Here is a 25499-nt window from a genome sequence, read left to right on the forward strand (position 1 = left end):
GCTGACATCATAAACACTCGTGGATTTCGAAGACTTAATGTTGCCGGGATCAAGATGGCGTTGTCTTCTTCAAATGGTCTTAAATCTGGTCAAGCAAACACAATACGTTTCAGGATCGGTTTCCATAGAGTTAAAAAAGCTTGAACCAAATTTTACGTGTTACATCGGCGTGGACATCGTGAGCCTCGACAAAAGAATGGTTATAAGTAGGGCTAGGCATTTTAGCCCGAAAGTCCGAAAACTCGGACCGAATCGATCCGGACTGTCAGGTCTGGGCCGGGCTTTGAAGAAAAAAAACCCGGACTGTTTGTGTTTAAACGGGCTGGTCCCGGGCCTTGTTATTCATATGGCTGAAAGCCCGAAGTCATATAACCCTACATTTGCAGGTATACTGCCTTGACTAAAAGACTTGAAACTCATAGCCTCCTTCTGAAAATTGACCACGAGCATTTCCCAAACCGCCAAACGCAACGACAGCCTTCTTCAGTTGAATCAGTTCTTCACTTCTTCGATTCCCTTGGCAACAACAACATCTTAGTCTTCACTTATCTAGTTTCCTTTGGCAGCTCGAAGCCTCGAACCCAGCCCAGGAGCTTTCTCGATTTCAAATTCAAAACTTCCAGAAAATCCCTAGCCCTCAATCCCTTCTACCCTTCTTCGATCAGCTCGAACCCAGCAATCGTAGCAGCTCGAACCCAGCAATCGAAACCCAGAAACCCATAGCATCTACAACCTTCGAGTTCTTTGATTCCTGGCGTTCTTGGATTATTAACTCGATTCCTTAGCCCTAAGATTAGGGTGGAGGTCATAACTCGTTAAGCAAGGTTTCCATTCAGTTAGTGAAGTTTTCTTATAGTTAATTTCTTTGTATTCTGCTACATGGAAAATTTGAGTTGGCAAATATTGGTTCTGTTATTCTATAAATGGTAATTGTATTTTGCAAGTTTTAAATAGAGTTGCCATGGTTTCCGTGTGCTCATTGATATGAAGCAGTAAATGGTTTGGAACGAGTTGGCTTGGAACCAGTTGCAGGTGCAGTGGAACCAATAAATGGTTATTGAGTTTTCAGTCATGGTTTGGAACCAGTAAATGGTTCACTATCTCAAAATTCCATGACTAGTTTATTTATTTTTTTGTTAAACGTAGTTACTTGTCTAGAACTTTGATAAATCTGAAATTTCAATTCTTCAGTTGGTTGTATAACTTGTATTTAAAATTTTAAACTGTGAAACTTCATTTGTTTGTACTTTTTAACTTTGAAGAAGCTATGAAGTTTTGATGTTATTCTCTTCATTTTGTAGCTTAGTTTGTGATTTGTATGATTTTATATTGTTCTTCCAAACCAGAAAATCAGAAACATGATGAAACTATGGAGAAAATGAAGGCAAGAAAAATAGTACTTTTGGGCCCGAAAACCCGACATGACTTGTCCGGGCTCGTATGGTCCTGTCCTTCATGGTCCCTATAATTGAAAAACATTTTTTGAGCCCGACCCGAAAAAAAGGGGCCTGGTCCCGGGCCTAGCAAATTGACATGCGGTCCCGGCCTGTGCCCAGTCCTAGTTTATAAGATCCAAGCGAGGGCTTAGCAGGTGAGCTTTGAAATATTTTTTCACACACTAAAATAAGATCCAAGTTTGATGGCCTGGTTACCCAAAGAAGGCCCAGAGTTTGAACTAGAGGGAGTAGGCTTAGACCGAGTAGTTGCTAACTTGCTATAGCAATATCAGGTTAGACCGAGTGGTTACAGAACTGACCATTGATTTGAGGGGTCACAAACTCACAATCAAGAGCAACTTTAGCAGGTGCACACAGCTCTATGTCTTCTACAACCGACGGGGAGGACGTACAGAACCGTCTCAGCCAAGTAATTCACCAAAGAAGCAAGTCTCCGACAGAGCTAAATGATTAAGGGCAAGGACGTACTTTTCATGGCAAGTCAAGTTGTATAAAGTTATACACATATAAATGAAGATAAAATCAGATAAGACAAAATGCACAAGGGAGTTCTCATGCATAAACTGATAGAAGGCACCACTTTTTTCCTTCATAAACATAGTAAAGCAATCCTGCTCCTTTTTCATCAAACATCCTCTCTCTGCTAACAAAAACCATGCATCTCTCTCTTACTGGATTTGACTCAAAACTACAATTTCAAATTTGTCCTACCACTATTTCATCCCTCTCCCTCTTTCACGCTCTTTTGAGACTGAATATTCAAATACATATTCTCTTTTATTCATCGTCATACAATCTAACCATGGCAAGGATTTTGTTATCTCGGCCCTTTCGTTCTCTTGCTGACCCCAGCTTCTCATCCTCCTCACTAATTTCATCATCCCAAAAAGAGGTACCACCACCCATCAGTATTAGCACCCTCAGATTGTTGCACATCAGATCACTAGAGGAAGGAATGGCAGAGCTTGAAGCAATGTACAGTAAGGTGTATAGCTTCCGAGGCACCACTGAGGCCGCTCGACGTATGTTACACGCTCTACAAACAGAGGGCTACTCGCATAAGGCCTAAGTGCTGAAGACCCAAATCGATCAGGGTCGTCTTCCTATACTCGTAACCCTCACCGGCATCATGGAGGAATAAAACGACGCCGGGGACATTGAGATGGTTATCCGGGTCTTTACCGTGATCTTACACAGCAAACGAACCGCCCCCAACAGGCCCAATGCTTACACATACAATGTTATCATCAAGGCTCTGGCTGCAGAACCTGGGTTTGTCAAGCTTGCCATGCATGACATGCTTGAGATGATGACGAAGGGAATTCATCCCAATGCCAAAACCTATGTTGCCGTGTTAGAGGCCTTTGCTCGGAAGAGGGAGGAAGAAGAAGAAGGTGATGATAAGGTGAAGGAGTATGTAAAACTAATGAAAGCAAGAGGCTTTAAGCCGGAGAAGGAGACTGTGAGGGAGGTTCTTACAGCCACAAATACTGAAGCTGCTATGGTTGAAAGGGTCCTCGATCAACTTTCTATTTGGTAATTGGCTCTATATATGTTTGATGTTGATGTTCAAAGGTAGAAACTTGTAATGGAATTGCTTGAGTTCTTCAGTCAGTTGTTGACTTGTTGTCATGACTTGGTTGGTTCCTTGATTGATTGATTGATTGCTCAATTTCTCAATCCATTATTTTTCTAGCTAAGCTCTGTTTATATGTTTGATATTGGTGTTGAAAGTTAAAACTTGTAATCAAATTGCTTAGTTCAGTTGTCATCTTAACTTGTTGGATAAATTGACTGGTTGATTGATTGTTGGTTCCATGATTTTGCTAGTTATTTCTATTTTTTCGTTTGATATTGATGTTAAGAGTTAAAAACTTGTAATGGAAGTGCTAAGATGCTTCAGTTAGTTGTTGTCTTAACTTGTCTCTCCCTAATCGATTGATTCAGAGGACTCAGACGACGATGTCTTGCAGCAACTTGTCCTCCAAGATGCAATCCCCCGAGGGTGTCAATGCTGCCCAGCATTTCACCCAGATGTTTGCTGGTTTGATGGATGATGGCCCCTTCAAAGTGGCTATGGAGATCAAGAAGCTGAAGAAGGGTTTGATACCTGATGTGGTCATTCAGATCGGCCTGATGGAGGCCGAATAATAGAGGAGGTTTTAGTGTATACCAGGGCATGACATCCTCTGGGATCACCCCAACCCCTACACCAATGGTGTTCTCATCAGGACACTCATCTCTGATAACTTCCTTGATGATGTTATTCAATATTGGCTGGAAATTGGGAAAAAGAGAATGGCGCGCAATCATTCGACCTATAAAACACTGAATAAGGCGTTGCAAGACGCGGGTAGGGAAATTGAGGAGTTCACACGGCAGCTTATAGGCCAACTCTAAGAGGTCTGTTAGTGTCATGAACCCTATCTTAGCTAAGACTGAGGGGAGAAGAAGAGGAGTGTGTGCCACTTGGGTCCTAGCTTCTGTGATGATTGTGTAGAAATATTCACTGCTGCTGTAGTTATTTACTTAGTCGTCGAATTTACTAGCTTCTGTGATGCTTTTGGGAAGCATAAATTGCTATTTTGAGAATTCACTTGTTCCCTAATACTTCGTTTGTATTTCTATTAAGTTGGAATCAGGGTTTAGTTTGATATGAGTTTCAAAGATCCCAAATATTTGTTTCTGGGAAGCAATTTCATCTCAAAAAAGAAAAGCTTTATATTCAAAAGGTCTAATTGGGTATGATGCTACTTGAGCTTCTGCTTCATCTTGCTATTGTTCTAGGTTGATGAATTTGGGTTGTAAACATATCGAAGTTGTGGTTTTCTCCATTTAAGGCAAGCTTTTTCCCCTGCAGTCTTATTGCCAATGTTGAATTAACAATCTTTTATGCTAATTAAGCACAAGCGTTCAAGCCTTCTAGTCGATCCATCATTAATCTTTGTGGATTTCGAAGACATGGGCTGCCGGAATAAGAAGGCATGTGTAGAATTTCTTAAAAATCATACTTTACTAATGGGAATTTTTTTTTGCAAGAAAATAAGAGCATTACATTTTGGCTGAAGCACACTTATCGTAGTTTAAGAAAAACTTTTAATTTTTCGAGTCAACTCCACCTCCTGAATCATGAATATACGTGATAAATTCAAATAGAAACCGTCATCACTCATCAGCAGTGTCTTGTAATGAACTACAAAGGATCAGGCTTATTACTGAAACAATAAAATAAAAAAAGCAAAAACAGAAGACACACTCATTAGACCCAGACCAACTCGAGGCACAAGCCTAAAAACCAAGCCCAGGATCATGTCCAGATTTGAAAGACTCAAGCCCAAAAGCTTTACTGTAATCCCCCCACTGATCCTGGCCCAAACTTAATTTCCTTCAAGCCCCAACCCATCGATATGTAAACTTTCTCCGATTCACTCCGCCTGCCACTGCCACTACCACTACCACTACCATTGCCACCTTATGCTAGATCCGCTGCCGACTTCCACCAAGCTTCTAACAGAGACACCCACTAGAGCAGCCTTTGATCTAAGCCATGGCTAGAAGGACGTCCAGATAAAATAATTCGGCAACAACGCATCTAGACTAGGGGTTATCATTTGACCCTTGGGCCCTAAGCTCATTTCAAGCCCGCCCGACAAACCTTTGTATTAGAACGGATCGGCCCGGCCTTTTCTCAAATAAGCTACTGTATGGGCCATGCAAATGAAGCTCGGCCTAGCCCTGTAAGCCCGCCTAATTGAGCCCTGATACTTTTTTATTTTCTAAATATGTTCATCTTTTATTTTTTATTTTTTATGCACATACAACTTAGAGCCCCCCCTTTCTTATTTTGTAGTTGATTTAGTAAGCTTTATTTTCTTTGTTAAACAACAATTAATTTTGAGAAATTTGGAGAGATAATTAATTGAATATAACCACATTAACTAATTTTTGTAAATATTATTAAGGTAATTTCAAAATATATATTAAATAGGGTACAAAAAAAAAAAGAGTCTTGGACCAAGACGTAGCGGCAAAGGCGCTTTTGCTGTCCGACTGGGAGAAGATCAATCGTTCTCTAGGGGTTTTCTCTTTTCTCACTCGTGTGGCGCATTCAAGAAGTGGATGTTTTGTTAGATCAGTGTTGATCTCTTAACCTCAAGTCTCAATACTATTCTAATTCATTCATATCATCCACGTCCAGTCATTAGTCTTGTAACCAGTCAATTATTTAACTGCAATATAAATTTATATATATCATGAATAATTTATAATATAATATATATATATAATTATTGTTTTTCATAATTTATGAATTTCAATCCTAAAATCTATTTGGTGATCACATTGAATAGGTTCCCAAAAATTGCGAGTCGCACAAGTGTTGGTGTTTTGGGTTCAACCGTACCGGTCAGGTACTGACGTCCCTTTTTTTGTTGGGTGTTTGGCCACGTGGTAAACACCTCATCGCCCGAAACTTTCTTATTAACTCCTTCTTTCTGAGTGGAACCCACTTTCCCGCCTTTTCTTAACCTTACGAGTCTCTCTCTCTCTCTCTCTCTCTCTCTCTCTCTCTCTTCAAGTTTAGGCCTCAAGGCGTTTAGGGATCCAAATCTACGTTAGAGTGATTATTAATTTCTTGTTATAAATTGATCCAATTTCTGTGGCTTCTCGTTTTGAGTTTTGGTTCGAGTCTGAACCTTATGTTGTATACATGCATATGAATATGATGAAGCAATGAAAGTTATACAACAAGTTTAGAAGAAGTAACTGATCGACACATAAAGCTATATATAAGATTCCATTAGCAGCTAGAAGCTGAATCTTACACTCAGAAATTAGAGTACGTAGATTACATACATAGGATTGATTATTTATAGCAACAAATTAAGAAACTGGCATGGGAATTCTAACAACGTACATAGAAGAATCACGGGTTTGTGATATCTTCGATCAACGACTAGAACTTACTTAGTACTACACCACAGCGTTGTCATCGAATTAACGGATCAGAAGATCGAGCTAACGATGAATCTTTATGTATTAATTAGTGGGTACATGCATGGAGACTTCTTGTTGTGCTGCTTCAGTGGAGCTTCAGGTTCCTCATCCTGCATGTAAATTTACCAGACAAGGCTAATTAATGGGATTAGCTTTGGCTAAAAATTAACTCTAATAGGTTCGAGTTTAGTGTATCACAATAAATCTTACATGCATGTATTTCAAAGCTAAATCTTACCTACGACAACTAATTAATTAAAAGCATGTTGAAAAGCGGTTGAAGGCTTGAAACTAGCTTGGTGTTGCTAGAGGTTAAAATAGGCTTAATTAATGAACCCACTTTATAGGCTTAATGAACCCACTATTTGTCTGAAGTTTGGAAATTACTTGTAGTTTTGGATACCCAATTTCCTGGTAAGTTAACAGCTTCTAAGATATTGACCATTAGATATATATGTAAAGGTACGTAAGAGTAAGAAGTGGGTTAGCAGAGGTCAATGGTCCAATGGATGGTCATGTTATAGCATAATAAGATGAAAAGAAAAAGCTTGCTGATGTTGAATGGTAGAATAAGAATTCAAGCACAGAAATTTCACGTTGGGTTGTCAAAGAATCAGAAAGTAACATTTATAAATGTAATTGCTGCGTAATTAGGTGGAGGAGGACGACTTTGACAAATAGTATCACTGTATCAGTAAAGACTACCTCTTTTCCTCATCATGACCGATGTTGCCACTCCCACTCCCACCACAAGTCATGTAATCCGGGAAAGGAATTTGGCCGGACTCGATAAGCTTCACATCTTCCACAAGAAGGTCATAGTGCCTCTTAACTTCCTCGGGAGTCTTATTCCCAACGGCCCTGGCAACATTGTACCAGCGGTCGGCGGTGTCCTTGTCGTAAAGGGCTAGAGCTATCTCGAAGGCCTTGTTCTGCTTGGCAGTCCAAGACGAGCCCGAGTTACAGGAAGTACTCATTGAGCTGGATGCCATTGATGAGAAGTGCTGAAATGGTTTTCTGAAGGGTTGAAGGGCAAAGGTGAGAGTAAGGAGGAGTGAATAGAGATAAAGACTTAAGTCGAGAGTTGTGTGATCTGTGCAAAGTGGGGGAAATGCCTACTCTGTTATAAGCAAGGTTGAGGGGGTTGGGGTGGGGTGGAGTGGGGTAGTGCCAGTTGGCGAAGAGATCTTGCAAATGATGTGGAATTTGAATGATTTGTCTCCTTAGCTACCACAAAATTAAGTGAAGCAAAGGACAAGATGACGACTAAACAGAAGGGTAGGCGAATCAGTATCTCCAAGAATTTTTGATAAAGACAATCCATAAAGTTGATCAAGGTCCTTTTCTTTCCTGCCCTTCTCTTTATGTATATTATATCGATCAGGACAGTTTTCATTATTAAGACCTTAAGAGCATGGAGGTTAAATAATGTATGGGATACATTACGAGTTCTAAACATGATCGGATTTTCAGTCATCTTGTTGTCTTGGCAATACTTGTTTTTTAATCTATATGTCTATTTGAAATTCAAGGGCTAGCCGCAAACCTAAAAGCTATTCTCTTGGTTATGTTACAAACTAATTTAACTAGCAATGAAGTTGATTCAAGTCATTCTTATTCTGTATGCATATTGCAGAACAATTTTGGGTTAATGAAATGATCAATTAGAAGTCCTAAAACCATTTAAACTGGTCAATTCAAGCCCAGAAACCCAGATGATCTTGTTGTTTGGGATTTTAACCCCACGAACGAATTGAGATTCAGAATTGAGAATTAAACACACCCCGCAACAACACTAGCTACAATAAAGCAGTTGACACGAGATTTTAACGTGGTTCGATCGGCAACTTTCCTAGTTACGTCCACCCAAGATATTTGCTCTTTCATTATGAGAAAAAAAACTAGTACAAAACACATGAGTTAAATCTCATAACCCAAATTTCAAAATCCTTGTACACCCTCACTCATAAAATAATCAATAACACACTATCTCACCTAAGAGAATTTCCCTCTTAGCACTTGCATGCTTGAATACATCAGCCTTGCTACATATATATAGGCATATCAAGATCAAGGGTGGCAAGCTTCCCATCTTGTGAATAACATGGAGCATCATACAAAGACCAAACAAGTATTCATTCAACATGATACCACCATCAATAGCTTACATCAATTAATACATTCACATACACATTTCACCTTGCCAATTTACCCATGCACACCTGAAACATGCAACAATGTTTTCTACACCAACTATGTCAATTGTCAAACATATATAGTTGCCACATTAATACTTGTGGGACATTACTCTTACTCTTTTTGCATGAGAATGAACACCAATCTCAACACTTATCTTCCAATTTGGTAAGTTAGGAAACTTGCCTGCTTCTGCATGAAGCGGGCAGTTTGGTAAGTTAGAGGTTTAGTTTATTAAAAGATTATAAGCGTTCCAACAGAGGAAAAAACAAGGTGGAAATATTATCTAGGTGAGCTTCTTCATCTGTTGAGATTTCGTTCAGATTACCTTCGTGTTTTACTCTCTAACTTGCCTGCTCTCTCGATCATATGGGGTCCATATGATTCAAAACCTCAGTCAATCAGATTGACCGTACAAAACTTTCACGTGCATGTACATTATAAACCCCCCACTTTTCATTTTCATTATCTTCTTGTTCTTTGAAGAGTTTCCTGGAAAGAGGCCTCTGTGTACTTAGGATAAGTGATGATGTTGTTTTAGTGTACTGTGTCCTAAACAACCTTCCAAGCTCTCTAGCTGGCTTAGCTACCGTGGTCCTTATAAGGAAGCATGATATGCACTTTGAGGTACTTCTGTCTTATCACAATCTGAGATAGGGGGAAGTTCAATTAATGAATGTTTCAGTTAAACTTAAACTCTTGGTTAATTGTGGGACACCGCGTTTTTCTTGATTAAATTTGCAACATAAGGTAACAATGCAGAAAACCCATGTTACTGGAAATTTGAGTTCCAGGGGATAATAATTGAGATCAATTATTTTAGGAGTCTCATTATTTCGGTCCCTTTCATGCTCCAAACAGTCGAATAGCAGTTGTAGAGAAATACAAATTTCAGTACTGCGACTACTGCCTTATAGAACAAGGATATCCATACAAGATCATTTTGCCTTGTCTTTAGCAGTTTCTTTGAGTATGGCACAGTGAACAAAGAGTACTTATTTGATTTTGGTTCTTATTCCGTTTTTTGCTTCTATTATTCATGATGAACAGCTAGAGCCATGTCCCAACTGATAATCCTAGTCATGGACTCATGGGCAACCTACTTGCAAAGTTGCAATAATGTAATAGAATCTTTTATAGGCCATTGTTCTGTAACTTCTGTTGCCCAGTTGTGGTTTGTAGAACATCGATCTCACTTATCCATAACACTGCACATCCAATTACGACTGGACTTGACTGTTTCAATGCTTCAGTCAATTGTTGTCTTGACTTCATTGGTTCATAGGGCAGAGAATAGCCCAACTCTAAGAGGTGTTAATAAGAGGTCTGTAGGCGTCATAAACCTTATCTGTAAGGGTCATTAACGTACCTTGTCTTAGCTAAGACTGAGAGGAAGAGAAGAGGAGTATATGCCACTTGGTTCCTAGCTTTTGTGTTATTTACTGACTGGTGGAATTTGCAATCTTCTGTGATGCTTTTGGGAAGCAATTTAGTCTAGTTTGGGAATTCACTAGTTTCCTAATACTGCCCATGCGTTTTTTTTTGGGTCATTGACCCAAAGCACCAAAATAAGCAAAAGTTGTTCCACTTACCCCAGCAACAAATTTTTGTTCCCACATACACAATTTATCAGCAAATGGCCATTCTGCCCCCAATCTAATTAAAAAATTACAGTCCTACTCTCTCTCTCTCTCTCTCTCTCTCTCTCTCTCTCTCTCTCTCTCTCTCTCTCTCTCTCTCTCTCTCTCTCTCTCTCTCTCTCTCTCTCTCTCTCTCTCTCTCTCTCTCCCCGTCGCTCCACTCCTCGTCGACGACGCTCTCACCGGCGACGGCCCAAAGACATGCACCTGGCCTCTCAGGCCGGAGTCCGATACATCATGGAGAACCACAGCAACATCGCCAACCTCATTACTCTTCTCGAGGCATGTAAATCGGCCAATCCTCCGCCGTCGATTGTGTGGGCCTCGCCGGCTTTGTTTGTCGCTGCGTAGAGGCTTGCCGGCTGGTCCCTCCAGTCGGATCCCGAGAACGAGACCTTGTCGTTTAAGCCGTAAACGGAGCACCCAGCGCAGACAGTGGCGTGGCGTGGCATATCCGGATCTTCGTGGCCGGAGACAGCGCCGACGCGAACTTGGCCTACCACTCGGCCTTGTTTCGATGGGAACCGGTCTCTCCGATAATGATGATGACGGGGATCCCTCAGCTGCATGCCTGCACCCAAGATCCGACCTGATTTCTGGTGGCCGGAATTCAGCCTGATTTCTATGGGTTTCCTCCAGGTTTGGTGCCCAAATCAGCTCTCTTTTTTTTTTTAAGTAACGGGACAGAAAGAAAGAAAAAAAAAATTTGAATGTCTATTGGGGGGTAATAGACGTCTATTGGAGGGCAATAGACGTTTTTAAATTGATATAATCTTTTCTTTTTTCTTTAATTAAAGTTTTATTTGTCTAATTTTATGAAGATTAGTTCCTATTCCTGTTACCGAAAGTTCTATTAGTGGGCAATAGACGTCTATTGGGGGGCAATACACGGCTGATAGTCATCTATTGGGGGGCAATACATGGCTGATAGTCGTCTATTGGGGGCAATAGACGTCTATTAGGGGGCAAGAGACTATTGGGGCAATAGACGTCTATTGGGGGGCAATACATGGCTGATAGTCGTCTATTGGGAGGGCAATACATGGTTAATATACGTCTATTAGGAGGCAATACATGGTTGATAGTCGTCTAATGCCCCTTTATTGGGGGGCAATACATGGCTGATAGTCGTCTATTGGGGGGCAATAGACGTCTATTAGGGGGCAATAGACGTCTATTGGGGGCAAAAAAACTTTCCGGTGGGTGGTAGCCGGTGATCGGAATCCGGCGGCCGGTGATCGGATTCCGGCAACCGCTCACCAGATTCCGGCGACCGGTGATCTGACTCCGGCGAAGTCCCCTATGGTTTCTCTCTCTTCCATTCTCTCTCTCTCTCTCTCTCTCTCTAAGTAACAAAGGTGAGGGTAAAATGGTATTAAAAATAATAAAAACAAAAAAAAAATCTTAATGGGGTATTAGGGAAGACCTCCTTAGAGTGTTTGGGGTAAGAGGGAATTAAAAAAACTTAGTGGGGTAAGTGGGAAAAAAATCTCTAAAAATGGTGTAAATGGACAAAAACCCTTTGTTTTTCTATAAAGTTTGAATGAGGATTTAGATTTTATCCTAGTCCTTTATTTTTGTTATGATATATGTTCTAGACTTCTAGTCCATCATGTTAGTTGGCTCAAAGATTCCAAAATTTGGTTCTGGGAAGCAATTTAGCCTCAGAAAAGAAGAGTTTAATATTCAAAAGGTGTAATTGGATATGATGCTACTTGAGCTTCTGCTTCCTCTTGCTACTGTTCTAGCTAGGTTGATGAATTTGGCTTGTAAACAATATGAAGTTCTGGTTTTCCCCATTTGAGGCAAAACATTATGAATACCTTTCACCCTTCCAACTGAAATTAAGATATATAAGCCGTATCTGACTCTTCTATGGATATCTGCTTCAATTAAAAACCTCTCATTTCTAGCTACTTTGAAAACCAGTGCAGAAGCTCAGGTTGTTCCAGAGATGAACAAGCTGCTGCTGTGGGCTAATACTATCACCCATGTTCAAATATATCGCTGATCGTTTAATAAACTAGGATCTATAAACTTCAATCTGTATTACAATTGATCATGGTTCATTTCCTTTCAATCATTACACCATTCAAATTCACTCTCAGACATTCAGTTTGATAATTGAGTGATAGACTAGCCCTGCTACTGCTACTGCTACTACAAAGTCTACAACTACTACTACTTCTGAAACTTGACTCCTCTAGGATCACAGTCGGTATCACCTGCTCATCTTTCACTCTTTTTACAACAACCTTCAAGGGTTCCCCCACTCTGTCTCCAACTATTCCAATGATCTGCAACAAATTCAACAATCACAAGAATCATCAAATGTGCTGTAAGAAATGAATATATACCGGCTCGTAGCAGAACAAGAGATGCTTTACATCCTCAACAACAGAATTGAATTTTCAACTTAAAAAATAATAATAATAAATTGGTACAGGGCAACTACGTTTGATATTGGTATCCTTTAGTTTTATAATTTTACTGTCTTTACAAGGAGTTGGGTAATGTCTGGAAATTCATGAACACTCTAAAAGATTACGAACTTCATATAGCAATCATCCAAAATAAGTAATGTTGATACTGAGGTGTTCAATACCACTTTAACAGTTTGAACATTCTTTCCATCAAATTCGGAGACAACGTCACCAGGACGGAACCTGGTCAACAATTGGGCAAATGGCCCCTAGTTGGAGCATGAATATGCACCACGGCAGGTTTAACCTTAGCAAATGCACTGGCATAAGTACGGTCCGGCCTCTCCCCTGCTATAGGGGCACCAGAAGTATCATCTTTCCTTATGTCCCGTGGAGGAACCGAACCATCACGAAAACAATGCATTGGAAGCATTCCTACAATTTCAAATTCACACAAACACAATACATAAAAAGAAAAAGAAAAAAACAACACAATGTAGTTTTCGAAAATGAACAAAAGAATCAAATGAAGGGAGTAGACTAACCAAAGTGGCATGGTTCCCATTGCTTGGTTTTCCATGGAAACAGCCATGATTCCCTTATTGGTGTAGGAATAGATCCCACTATCCTCCATTCTAAAATTCAACACATAAAGTAGTACAACATCATTAAACATAAAGTCATAAACTCACTAAAATGAGTAAAATCCAATCAAAGGTTTGATCTTTTTTCATTTCTTTCATTTGGGTTGGAAAAAAGTTGACTTCTTTTTATTTAGTTTCCCAGGAAGTCAGTGTATAAAGAAACTAAAATGCAAGAAAATGTTGGTAAATCAGGAAAAGAAATCTAGAGAGTGATTTTGAGTGAAAACCAGAGAATGGGTCATGTTGGATGGAAAGGAAATGGGAGTTGTTGATCGGGAGATGGTGGACGTCGTGGTTGGTGCAAGTGCTCTGCTCTGCTCTAAAAACCCCGCCTCTTTTCAGACAGCTTCTGCCGTTAGCTTCCTAGTTCCTATTGGAGTTTCAAAACAAAAGTACAAAACAGTTTTAGTTCATTTTTTGTGGACAAGTTTAAATGGGCTTTACTATCCCTCCCCAGGCCCAGATGGCCCAAAACCAATCGTGCTCGGTGCATGCTGTTAAGTATTGGATAATTTATCGAGTGAAAGCTAAGAGCGTAAGAGGGGTTCGACAGCTGGTCTGGTGGTGGTGACTGTAGGTGGTTGTTTTTTTTTTTTTCGATGAGTAAAGAAAATTACAGCGAAGAACTCCTAAAACAACCTAATCCATGAAAGTCAAAATTAAAACCATGAAGGAAAGAAAGAGGAAGACCATGATGCCAGTTGGCTATGTCTGTCTGTGTAGTGAAAATAGTATCTCTAGTTTTAAGACGTCCGCGAATAAGTTGCCAAGCAAAAACCTTGATTTTAAGAGATAGATGAAGTTTCCACAGCTTATTAAGCAGAGCGGATCTGGAATGAACTGTCGGTGGTTGTTGGTGTTTGTTCTCAAACCCCAAAATCCAAAAGTTGATACTATATTGCCAAGATGATCTAATCTTTCTTTCCATGATCTTGTGTAGTTTGCATAGTCGTCCGCCATTTAATAAACTACTAACATTCACTACTCTTTCATCAGAAAATGGTACTACTGCCGTTGTTCCTTTTTCTCTCGTTAACTGGTTCTTCACTAAGAAATATTGATAAAGAAAATCCACATTGTTACAATACATGTAACTATCACTAAACTTACATCCATCTAAGCTGCCATCGGAGGACCGGCACGGAGGGAGGGAGTTTTACAGTCAAAAGCTTTGTCATTCACATATCTGTATGGGACTCCTCTGCGATTACAGTCAAAGTCACCAACTCATCTTTCGCCCTCTTCACAACCACCTTCAATGGTACTCCAACTCTATCTCCCATAATTTCAGTGATCTGTCACAAATTCATCAATCATATTAACCATCATAATATATTATCATATGTACTACTAGCTAAGAGTTTGCTAACGCCGGTGAAGCTTTAGTTTCTCAGGATCCAAATCTTGAACTAAACACCACCCCCTGTATATAACAAGTTATTTTAGTATCCTTTGGCTTTAAACAATTTACTGCATTCCTTATTGTGTGTTAAACTGCTCTTGTTAGGTTACGCAATGAGAACTTTAGATAGATGAACAGTCCTTAATACACAACTACAATGGACTCAGATAAATTCCAGCAAATATCTGTGCCATTTGCGAATATGGTAAGTCCAGTTCATACTGCCACATTCTCCCACTATAGTATTCACCCAAAGAACTTCACGACTTGATTATAATAAGGATTCAGAACTGCCATTACCTCTGTGATGCTTGCAACAGGCTTTCCATCAAATTCGACAACAACATCACCGGGACGAAACCCAGCACGCTCAGCAGGTGACCCAGGAGTTACCTAGTTGAACAATGATCAGCAGTTATTACACAAGTGATTCATGGCTTGTATACACTCATGATATGGGTGTACTAGTTCATTCAACCAAGTCCTAAATGATATCAAACCTAGGTATCTTTTCCTCCCGTTATTCATTAAACAACAATGAAGAAGCAAGTAGAAAACATACCATAGGTACGAGAATCCCTCTTTTTATATTTGGAAATGAACCATCTCTGTCTTTAAGCTGAGAAATTATCATATCATTTAGGTCAATCATCTTCAGTCCAAGCCAAGGCCGAACAACCCTCCTGCCAAACATGTCAATTATCTCACATTTGTTATTAAAAAAATGATTAAAGACTAAAGATATAAACGACCTGAAGCTAATTACTCTTAAACTGAAACCAAAACGTACCCATTTTTTCTAAAGTGCTCCATTATCTTGGCGATTGAGTCAATCGGTACAGCAAAACTCAATCCATCGGCAGCAAGTACTTTCATGATATTAACACCAATAACTTCTCCATCCATATTTACTAGAGGTCCCCCAGAATTCCCCTGCACCACTCATGCAGATAAACTCAATACTATAAGAATAACCCCAAGTTTGGACAGACATCCTCCGCAATACAAAACTATCAATAAGGATTAAGGAAATATGTGCAGAGAGGGGAGAGAGATATACCGGGTTGATTGCGCAATCTGTCTGTAAGTACTCTCTCCGCAGTCCACCAAGACCCAAATCACTACTTTTGCGGTCGACACAACTAGATTTAAAGGAAAAACACAAAATGACGGAAACACAAGGATTAGTTAAGTATTGCCCCCATTAGGACACAAGTCACACAACACTAACTGGTATAACCCAGTCCCACAACAATTGTTTTAACCCCATGCTGACTTGCTCTACAGCAATCGTTCACAAAGTGTGAGTTCATAGATGATGAACATGTTACAATAAAAAGTCAGGGAAATTAAAGCTTCATTTAGTCATCTTTTGCCCGCATTTGTATGTGTGCTACAACTTTTATTGGATAACAGGTAAAAGAAAAGGATCAGATCTATATTACTCACTATTAGTCTACCTTACAATGCCAGCTGTGACGGTATTCTGAAGCGAAAGTGGACAGCCAACTGCTATCACCCAATCCCCAGGTTGGAGTTTGCTTGAGGTGCCCAACTTTGCTGTTGGAAGGGGGGTTTTAGAATTGATCTTCACAATAGCAACATCAGATTGTAGATCTGCATTCACCACAGTACCCTCAAATGTCCGACCATCTTGCAAAGTTACACCAACCTGTAACAAGTATGCCAAAGATTAATAACGATTATGATCTATTCCCAAATGCCTCGTTTTAGAAACACATTTACAGCATACTCAATAATGTACTAATACAGAATTTAAAAAAACCTGTTTTCCGATATACACTTGGGAACACCAGAACCATCTATGTGATGAATTGAAATTGCAAATGAAATGAGTAGGGGATTAGAGTCCATGTAGTGTCTGACCTTCCCCTTTGATGAAGCTCTCAGCCCGTGAAAATCAACCACAGCATGAGCACATGTTAGGATCGTGCCATCCTCATCGATTATAGTTCCAGAGCCTATACCCTTTCCAACACCAACCCCATATATACCTACAAGACACAAAAAGTAGACAAGCCGCCACCACTATCAATTACCCGATAACACAACTACATCGAAAACAAAAAATGCTAAAACTATGAAAAAGAACACTGAAAATGTAGAATTACCCTGTTGAAGAGATATATTGACAACAGCAGGACCGACCTTCGCAGCGGCCTTTGCAATTGTATCTTTGCCCAAACATCCACAGCATGGCTTTGGGCTCTCTGGAGCTACGGAGAAACCAGATACATCCGATGAAGGACCCGAACCATGTGCAACAGAAAATAATGGTACAACTCCTACAATTCAAACGCACACAAACACAATAAACAAAAACAAGAAACAACACCTAGTACATTCTATAATGTAATGAGGTAGTGAATAACAAGGAACGAACCAAATGGCCAGTTTTGCCTCGGCAGTGATAACGATTCACGCCATGGTGCAGGAATTGACACCGAGAATGACGAATCTACAATTTCAGTTTCAACACAATGAGTCAATTGAAAATGGGCATTGTTTTCGACCCAAATCACAATCAAAATTTCTTAATTCATTTCTTATTAATGGGTTACATAATAAGCAAAAACAAACCAAAAGTTGATTCTTTTCTTTAGTTTCCCGGTACCGCAAAACAAAAATCAAAATGAAATTTAAGGTAAAACGAGAGCTCTCACTGAAATTCTCGTCCCCTTTGGCATACAAAAAAGCCGAACCAACGGCAGCAATGGCCAGAATCCGATGTCGATTCCGGTTTACCATCAAAACATTCCTCTGAGTATCCACAAAATATGTACAAATCAAACCGCATACTAAACATTCCAAACAAAATAGACCAAAAAATGTAACCAAATTGAGCAAACCATACCAGAAAATGACTCATTTGGTAGAGCTCAAACACAAGTTCCTGGATCTTGGTCCTCAAAAACACACAAAACCCAAGCTAAACCCTTTTTTCTTCTAGATGAGAATGGAGCTCTTTATCTCCAGAATCTCCCTATTCAATTCTTAAACCAATATGGGCTTGTCAGTTTTGATTTAATTTAATTAGCCCAAAGCCCAATAGGCCCAACAACGATATTGAAATTGAACGTGAACAAACTGGGATAAACGAAATAACAGACTTTTCCATTTATGAACCAACCGACTACACACACCATTTTTTTTTCACTGAACATAAACCGAAACAGACACCTAGATAACTACTACCACCACACTATCTCTAAAAACTACACGTCGTTTAAGCAGCCTTCTTGGGAGATTTGGGTGACTTGGTCGCCTTATCAGAGGCCTCAGAGCCTGAGGTCTTCTTGGGAAGCAAGACCGGGTTAATGTTCGGAAGCACTCCGCCGCTGGCGATGGTCACTCCGGCCAAAAGCTTCCCCAGCTCCTCGTCGTTCCTCACCGCCAATTGCACGTGCCTCGGGTTGATCCGAGTCTTCTTGTTGTCACGTGCCGCGTTCCCGGCCAGCTCCAGCACCTGAAATTACCAAAAAGGACATGACCGATTAAAAAAAATTGAACACACGATGGGATTGAAGCTCACAGAGTTGGATCTGAGAGTGGATCCATTACCTCAGCGGCGAGGTATTCGAGCACGGCGGCGAGGTAGATCGGGGCGCCGGACCCGGTTCGCTGGGCGTAGCGGCCCTTTTTCAAGAACCGGGCGATACGGCCGACGGGGAATTGGAGGCCGGCCTTGACGGACTTGGAGACCGACTTCTTGCGGTCGCCGCCCTTTCGTCCTCCGGCGCCTCTGGTGACCTTTGCGGATTCCATCTCTGAAAAATTAGGGTTTGGAAAAAGGGTTTGAATCGGAGGGAAGAAGAAAACTTTGATTTGTGAGCGGTGAGATTTGAATTTGGGAAATGAGGGGAATTTGGGAGGTATTTATAGGAGGTGAGCGACGTTGGCGATCCGTGTGGTTTTGGTTTTAGCCAATGACAGGGTTTTGAGTGAAAGGGAGTGGGTGGTTGAGATTTGAGATTGGAGTCGGAATCGACGGCTGTTAGAGGAGACACGCTGGCGATCTGCGGCTTTTCGGTTTTGGCTTTTGGCTTTTGGTGGAAAATTGGGGTCCAGAGATTGCCACGCTGGCGATCCGTGGGGGTGTGAGTTTTAGCCAATGGGAGATGACATACATCTAAGGCTTTTCACCGATAATATTAGATCATTATCAATTTACCTGCACTATATGGCACTAATGTATCTGTGATTTTGTATAACTCAAAGTGATGAAGGTTGAAATTATCATATTCTGGACACCAAACAAATTATATAAGGAATCAATTCAATCGATTATGGAAAAATACGTGTATCAATTTACTCTTACGAGCTACAATCTCAAAATATCGTTATGTTCTTCATCCAAACAAAGCATCATAACAAGGTATATCACCAAAAGAAGAAATGGATCGTAGATGCATATAAAAAAAACACCTTAAACTAATACAGACAATGCAGGATCTGAAAAATTGAGATATGCTTAAATATGCTCCTTACTTAATGAAAGCTGATCTCATAATTGTGTAAGTCATTACGACCCACATAAAGGATTATGATATAACCTCAAGAGAGGGAAGCCATGGCGAAAGACGACCTTGCTTCAAGGCTACGAGAGAGATGGAAGAAACGCCGATAGAGGCCAAAATCCCACCACGAGTCGTCATCGGTGAAAACATAAAACCCAAAATTTCAAACCTTTTACATTGAACGCTTGAGAACCGTTCAACGTATTTATAGCACTTCTCAATTGAGTATCAGTGCATTACTTGGTCAATTTTCACCCATCCTCAAAAAGGTAGATTTGCATTTATTTTCTCATTCATATTCTTTCACTTTTTTACAATGTTACTTTTTATAAACAAAATAGTCGAAGTAGCCCTTATCTTTTATCATGTATGCCAATTTATCCCTCGACTTATGGGTGAGGCTAGCTATTGTCAACCTACCATTTTCTTTATTCACCTTATAAATATTTGAATTATTGAAAGACTATGCTACCCATATTCAAAATAACTAATAAATACACTAATTTTGTAAAATTCAAATCTATAAGGAAAACTAAATACATAACTAATTAATTAAATACAAAATTACTTAATTTTTCATCAAATAAAATTAATCTTCATCTTCTCCACCCAAATTTGAATTCATTATTATTTATTTATCTTTTTGTTGCCTCCTCACCGTTAATTCGTTATTCAATTGACAAAACTATTAATGACACGTTTATTTACTTGGAATATAAAATAATCATGAATCGGAGACAAGTGGAATGAGAGAATAAAAGAATCGGTATTGATTCAAGAGGATTGATTCCTAAACTCTTCTCCCCATTTCGTAATCAAATTCCTGAGTATTCAGGAATCGATTCTTGATAAGGAGGTGGGACCTAGCCTACACCTATTCTGATTCCTTTATGTGTTACTAAAATCATAAATTCTTTTACCCGAAATCATTCTGATTCCTTTATGTGTATGTGTTAGTAAACACGAGAATATTTTTATCCCGTAATCATTCTCTCTCATTCCAAGTAAGTAAATGTGCCCTTAATGTTAACTTCATTAAAATCTTTGCAATACCGTTTATGAACACCGAAGGTAGAAATTTAAAACTTAAAAAAAAAAAATTCAATTTTTTCTTCATTGTTCATAGTTGTTAACTTACTAATTTTTTGATATCAATTAAAATAGACGAACATTGAAACTGAATGTTAAAATAAAAAATAAAAAGTAAAAAAAGTAAATCAAATTATGATTTTATTAGGAAACTTTAATATATTTTATTTTTTAAATGATATAAATTAAATGAGAGATTTTTGTTAAACAAATTTTTTTTTAATTGGATATGTTATATAAGGAAATTCCTGGAAAGATAAATGAGTTAGATAAGTAAATTTAATAATTGAAATTAAAATGTAATGTGTAATGAACAAGTAGAGTGAACAAAGAAAATGACAGGGTGACAATAGCCACACCTATTATTTTATACCAATTTACCCCCTGTCGTCAATTTGCTGTTATTTTTGTTAATTTTGGATATTGTGAACCTTAACTATTATGCTCAGCATGTCAATATATTTTTTAATTTTTACCACAAACATGTTATTTGAAGTTTTGAAAAAGTTTTTTAGATCTACACTATGACAATCACAAAAACTATTTTGTTAAGATTGAATCTATAAAATTACCCTTCCATGCTAGACATATAATGTGAAGAGCTAATTTTATTTTACCTCCCTAACATTTACATGTTAAATCAGTTGTGGCCCTGCACTTTTAATTTCATCACATGTATCCCTATGCTTTCCAATTTAATCAATCATGTCTAATAATTCATTTTTTTGCCAAGTATTTTGTAAATTGAAAATGTGGCTCTAATGGGGTCCCTTGTATGATGACGATTCAATAATGTGGCATGCAAAATTATATCGTATGTGACTACAATTTCAAAATACATCACACAATATTTGGCAAAAAAGCTAAGGTTTAGACAATATTGATTGAAATTGGTACGTACAGGGGCACGCGTGATGCAATTAAAAGTGCAAGGGCACAGATGATTTAAGGTGTAAAGATCAGGGAGGTAAAATGAAATTTGCCCTAATGTGAATTCAATGAAAATTTGGATGAAAATAAGAAATTGTGAAGACAAATTGACTATATGGAATAAATTGGCAAAAAAAATAGAAAAATTTGGGTGCAGCTAAACAAACTAAAATTTCAGAGTCACGGGACAATTCGAGTATATCATAATGCCATCCCAACTCATATGCTTATTATGAAATCGAGTTTTGGTTTAAATCCTAAGCTAAATAGGGAACTTAACATTAATTGGACAACTTCAAACAGCCAAATATTAAGCTAAAATTTCTGAAGCTTGATGATATCCATCCAAACATGGATTCTTAAATTTTGTAAATGTATCTGTAATCACAAGTGCGGAAACCAATACGGCAAATATGGTAATGATATTTGCTTCAGTCATTACACCAAGAATTGCCTTGATTCATGGCAATGTAATTTAATAGAGTGACCATATATAATCTCTCTCATATACAAGTATGTGAAAGTACCTATAAATTAAGTAGCTGATCACCTGGGAAAGAGCTGATGACGCTCAACTGCATCCTCCTCAACTGAGCAGCAAAGTCCACGGCCTCATTCGCAGCAGCTCGAGCACCGGCCAAGGCCTCCTCGAGCTCCTTGTTCGTCAAGTAAAACGTGCACATTTGACTCAACACACGGTCATGTCTTTCTTGAAACTTGGCCGCTCTTTCTTCGGCTTGCTCTAACGCTTCGGTGATGATCCTCAGTTTCTCAGTCATGACTTGTTGCCTGCGCCACTTCTTCACAGTCGGCACGAAGAAGATGAGTGAGGTAGAGAGGCCGATGACGGTGAAAACCACATGGCTATAATCCATGGAGTTCTTCATGACATCCGGTTTTTTTTTTTTTTTTTGAATAGTATGACATCCGGTTTAGTTTGGTGGAGATGAGATATAAAATGAGAGCAAGATGCTTCCTTTATGGAAGGAGGTTCAATTCTTTTGGATTACTCATGTGGGTTTGCCATATTAACTAGTAAAGGCATATTCTTTGCGTTTCTCTTTTGTTTGGTAGACTCCATTTCAATCACGTTAGCGTGTGGAAAATCTGGTGAAGCCAAAATAAAATGGAAAATAAGGAAAAAAAATGCGCATCCAGGGAATCGAACCCTGGTCAGTACCGTGGGAGGGTACTATGATACCACTACACCAGATGCGCTTGATACTTCGAGATGAAGAAAATATCTATAACTATAATAAGTCCTCCCCCCCCTTATATTTGTGTTTTTGTTTTTCATGTGTTGAGAATTTCCTTCATTTTTGTTGGAATAATAATATGCCTATGAAGGCTCAGATCATCTCTGATTTAAGTAGGAGATTTTCAATCAATTTGATCGGAACCGCACCCCCAAAACTATATCTTGGCTCCCTTTTCTACTGGTCGAAAATTTCTCTTAATTACTAGAATAATTGCTACTGAGCTATATTAAAGGTCTTGGCCATGAATTTACAAGGCAAGGAATGATATTAAGTGGCACATAATCTTTTGAGAAAGCAGGGTCCAGCCTGCTCGGCTTTTGGCCCAAAACGAGTTCGACCTGGACTAGACCAAACAAGTTCTTGGTGCTGCGTCTGCAGCTCCTGCATGCGGAGGCGTTTGCATTTAATTATTAGATATGAATCAAAGATATGATACCATACTTCACATGCATCATTTCTTCAATTGCTTGTCAATAATTATTTGATGTTATAGAACTAGATTCAATCTTATAGAAAGATGAATTCCGTCCAGAACTTGCATATGGAAAGAAAATGTACTTATCATGCACAACAATTGATAAGCAAATTTCACACTTGGACGGTGGAAATTTGGATGGAAAACATGAGAACTTTTCTTAACAAATAACAAACAGACATACATCATACTGTACATAAAGACTAACAGTAAACTGTACAACTCCAAGCCTACATTCATTTCTTCAAGAAAGTCCTCTCAGCTGGTGCAACTCTCATTCATGAATTATGGGTCCAAAACCATTATCTCTGCACGCTTAAACAGAAGTAAATCTTTTACTAGCTTCAAAAAACCATCGACAGAAGCAGGTTGAACAGTCATTCTCTCAAGCACAGGTGAACTTAGAAGCAGAGATTCGATGAAATCTAGTTGAGCTTTTACACCAGAGATCTTGGTTATTTCCACAAACCGCAGTTGAGTGTATGCACAGTTGTAGTTGTCATATAAACAAGATCCCACTTCTCCCACAGCAGCGTGATCCTTTTCAGGGTCCACCTACAAGAGCTCTGTAGCATCAAAATCTGGAAGTTTTGACAACATATATAGCTGTCAAAACTAATTAAAATATTTTATGGTAGAAATTCTTAACTCGGCATAAAAAACTAACCAAAATTTTCGGTTCTTTTAGAGCAGGAGAGCCTCTCAGAAGGCATAAGACAGTTGAAATTTCATCCGGATTGTCAAAGCTCATGTCTAAAGAAAGAAAATTGAGATATTGGCACGGTTTAGGGAGCTTCTCTGGCAAGGCACCAATAGACAAGTACTGGAGCAGAATGTAAGCAGCAAATTAACAACATATCAATGAATATGGTCAAATTCCTATGGCAATGTCAATGATCACTAAATCACTTATGAAACTTCCCAGTCAAAATCATTACTTTTAGAAAGTTCCTCTTTATTGTGAGCCTTCGAATATGAGGCAGCTGGTGATCAAAAAACTTAAGCAAATTCCCAAAACTAGTACAATTCCCTCTTTGATCAACAATGACCTGCAAATCAAAGGAAGCATCCACAAGATTTGAGGAACCCACGAGGTTAAAATCTTCAAAGGCCCCTATTATGTAAATAAACCAGAGCTTGGGTGCATCAATCTTGAGATTGGTGAAACCATCACATCTTTGCAATTTCAATATCTCAAGCACAGGACTGCAACCAATCAAGTTGTCAAACACATGTTGGGCCAAAGTAACAGACCAAAGATCAAGGCTCTTCAAGCTGCCAAAGCCTTTGAATGTGGAAGGAGGGTTTAGCAAACACCTGTATAACTCTAAATAAACGATATCTTGAAAAGAAAACAAACATGACGGAATGTTGTAGATGTCCCCTTCAAAATTGTCAAGTATCATCTGTTCGACGACAGGGTTTCTGGATAGGTGAAAAATCCATCGATCTATATCCCTAGTGGCTAGCTTACCATTGAAAGAAAGCTCGAACCTGTGTATGGGACCTTTATGGAGTAAGAGTACATGATCAACAATATTCGCAAAGCTGTAGGTTGGATGACTTTGAGTCGAAACACAGTTATTATGAAACAATAGAGTTTGAAGCATTTCCGATTTGTACCTCCACTTTCTGGATAAAACACTTGTCCTTACAGCCTCCTTAAGCGGCAAACGTTCCAAAATCTTTTCTGTAACATCATCTGGTAAACTGCTAAGTCTATCCAACTCCATTTTCAGTCCCATGCTGGCACACGTTAACTTGATCACTGCAAAGGAGGAACGGATATATATATATTTTGGGAAAAAGCACTCGAACATGAGGTAGCTAGCTAGGAATTATTCTGAAGATAGTGCTTGATATATATCAAAGGAATTAGAAAATACCCAAGTGAGGACCCGGATCCCTTTGCAGAGCTTCGTCTAGATCTGGTTATGTTCGGGAGTCTTACTTTACTTGTGACTGTTCTTGTTCTCCTGTGTTGACAGTGTTGTAACCTTGTACCTTGGTTTTGGATAAAGGTCGTGTAGTCAGTCAACTATTTTTTGTTTTGTTTTTGCAATCAGTCCTCAAAGGCTTTATAGGCTCAGAGACTGATCCGTGTCGGGAGATCTTGTTAGAATGCTTCCTCCCCCCTGGCCACCAAGAATATATTAGGATTTAACTCCAATAAGCGTCGGCGGGATCCGGGTTCGAGTGTAGGGGTTCCACACCTGGAAGCTTTTACCAACTTGACCACCTATGGTAGTTGTATAGTCAGTAAACTATGATTACTCATGTCTCAACATAGAAGATTTCACTTTTGAGAGTGAAATAGACGGTTGTAGTTTTTCTAACTAATGAAGATTACATTTTACCAATTTGTAAAATATGTTGTGAAGTTGCTTCGCTTATTCTTTACTAAACACTAAAAGCTGCCTAAAACTATTGATTAAGCAGCTAATTTGATAG

The 25499-nt window shown here is 39.1% G+C and overlaps 4 protein-coding genes and 1 non-coding gene across 5 annotated transcripts; all 5 read right to left on the bottom strand.

Moving 5' to 3' along the window:
- Positions 1 to 6241: 6241 nt before the first annotated feature.
- On the bottom strand, positions 6242 to 7535 carry LOC112195279 (transcription factor RADIALIS). The gene is made up of 2 exons (XM_024335658.2): positions 7158 to 7535; positions 6242 to 6562 (listed from the first exon to the last, which is right to left on the bottom strand). Exons 1-2 carry the CDS (start codon positions 7442 to 7444, stop codon positions 6538 to 6540), a joined length of 312 nt encoding a protein of 103 aa, XP_024191426.1. The 5' UTR covers positions 7445 to 7535; the 3' UTR covers positions 6242 to 6537.
- Positions 7536 to 14342: 6807 nt separating this feature from the next.
- LOC112194800 (putative protease Do-like 14) lies at positions 14343 to 17789 on the bottom strand. The gene is made up of 11 exons (XM_024335031.2): positions 17633 to 17789; positions 17442 to 17538; positions 17162 to 17236; positions 16890 to 17063; positions 16645 to 16772; positions 16218 to 16429; positions 15818 to 15899; positions 15548 to 15690; positions 15320 to 15440; positions 15058 to 15150; positions 14343 to 14650 (listed from the first exon to the last, which is right to left on the bottom strand). Exons 1-11 carry the CDS (start codon positions 17645 to 17647, stop codon positions 14534 to 14536), a joined length of 1257 nt encoding a protein of 418 aa, XP_024190799.1. The 5' UTR covers positions 17648 to 17789; the 3' UTR covers positions 14343 to 14533.
- Positions 17790 to 17871: 82 nt separating this feature from the next.
- On the bottom strand, positions 17872 to 18636 carry LOC112194801 (histone H2A.1). The gene is made up of 2 exons (XM_024335032.2): positions 18340 to 18636; positions 17872 to 18244 (listed from the first exon to the last, which is right to left on the bottom strand). The coding sequence occupies exons 1-2, from the start codon at positions 18541 to 18543 to the stop codon at positions 18005 to 18007; spliced, it is 444 nt and encodes a 147-aa protein (XP_024190800.1). The 5' UTR covers positions 18544 to 18636; the 3' UTR covers positions 17872 to 18004.
- A 3825-nt stretch (positions 18637 to 22461) lies between these two features.
- On the bottom strand, positions 22462 to 22532 carry TRNAG-CCC. Its single transcript has one exon. It is a non-coding gene; the product is annotated as a tRNA-Gly (tRNA).
- Positions 22533 to 23203: 671 nt separating this feature from the next.
- LOC112193974 (F-box/FBD/LRR-repeat protein At1g13570) lies at positions 23204 to 25075 on the bottom strand. The gene is made up of 4 exons (XM_024334241.2): positions 24935 to 25075; positions 23987 to 24816; positions 23716 to 23871; positions 23204 to 23603 (listed from the first exon to the last, which is right to left on the bottom strand). Exons 2-4 carry the CDS (start codon positions 24791 to 24793, stop codon positions 23334 to 23336), a joined length of 1233 nt encoding a protein of 410 aa, XP_024190009.2. The 5' UTR covers positions 24794 to 24816; positions 24935 to 25075; the 3' UTR covers positions 23204 to 23333.
- Positions 25076 to 25499: the final 424 nt, after the last annotated feature.

The sequence above is a fragment of the Rosa chinensis genome, chromosome 3, assembly GCF_002994745.2.
Source record: "Rosa chinensis cultivar Old Blush chromosome 3, RchiOBHm-V2, whole genome shotgun sequence".
In the NCBI taxonomy this organism is placed as follows: domain Eukaryota; kingdom Viridiplantae; phylum Streptophyta; class Magnoliopsida; order Rosales; family Rosaceae; genus Rosa; species Rosa chinensis.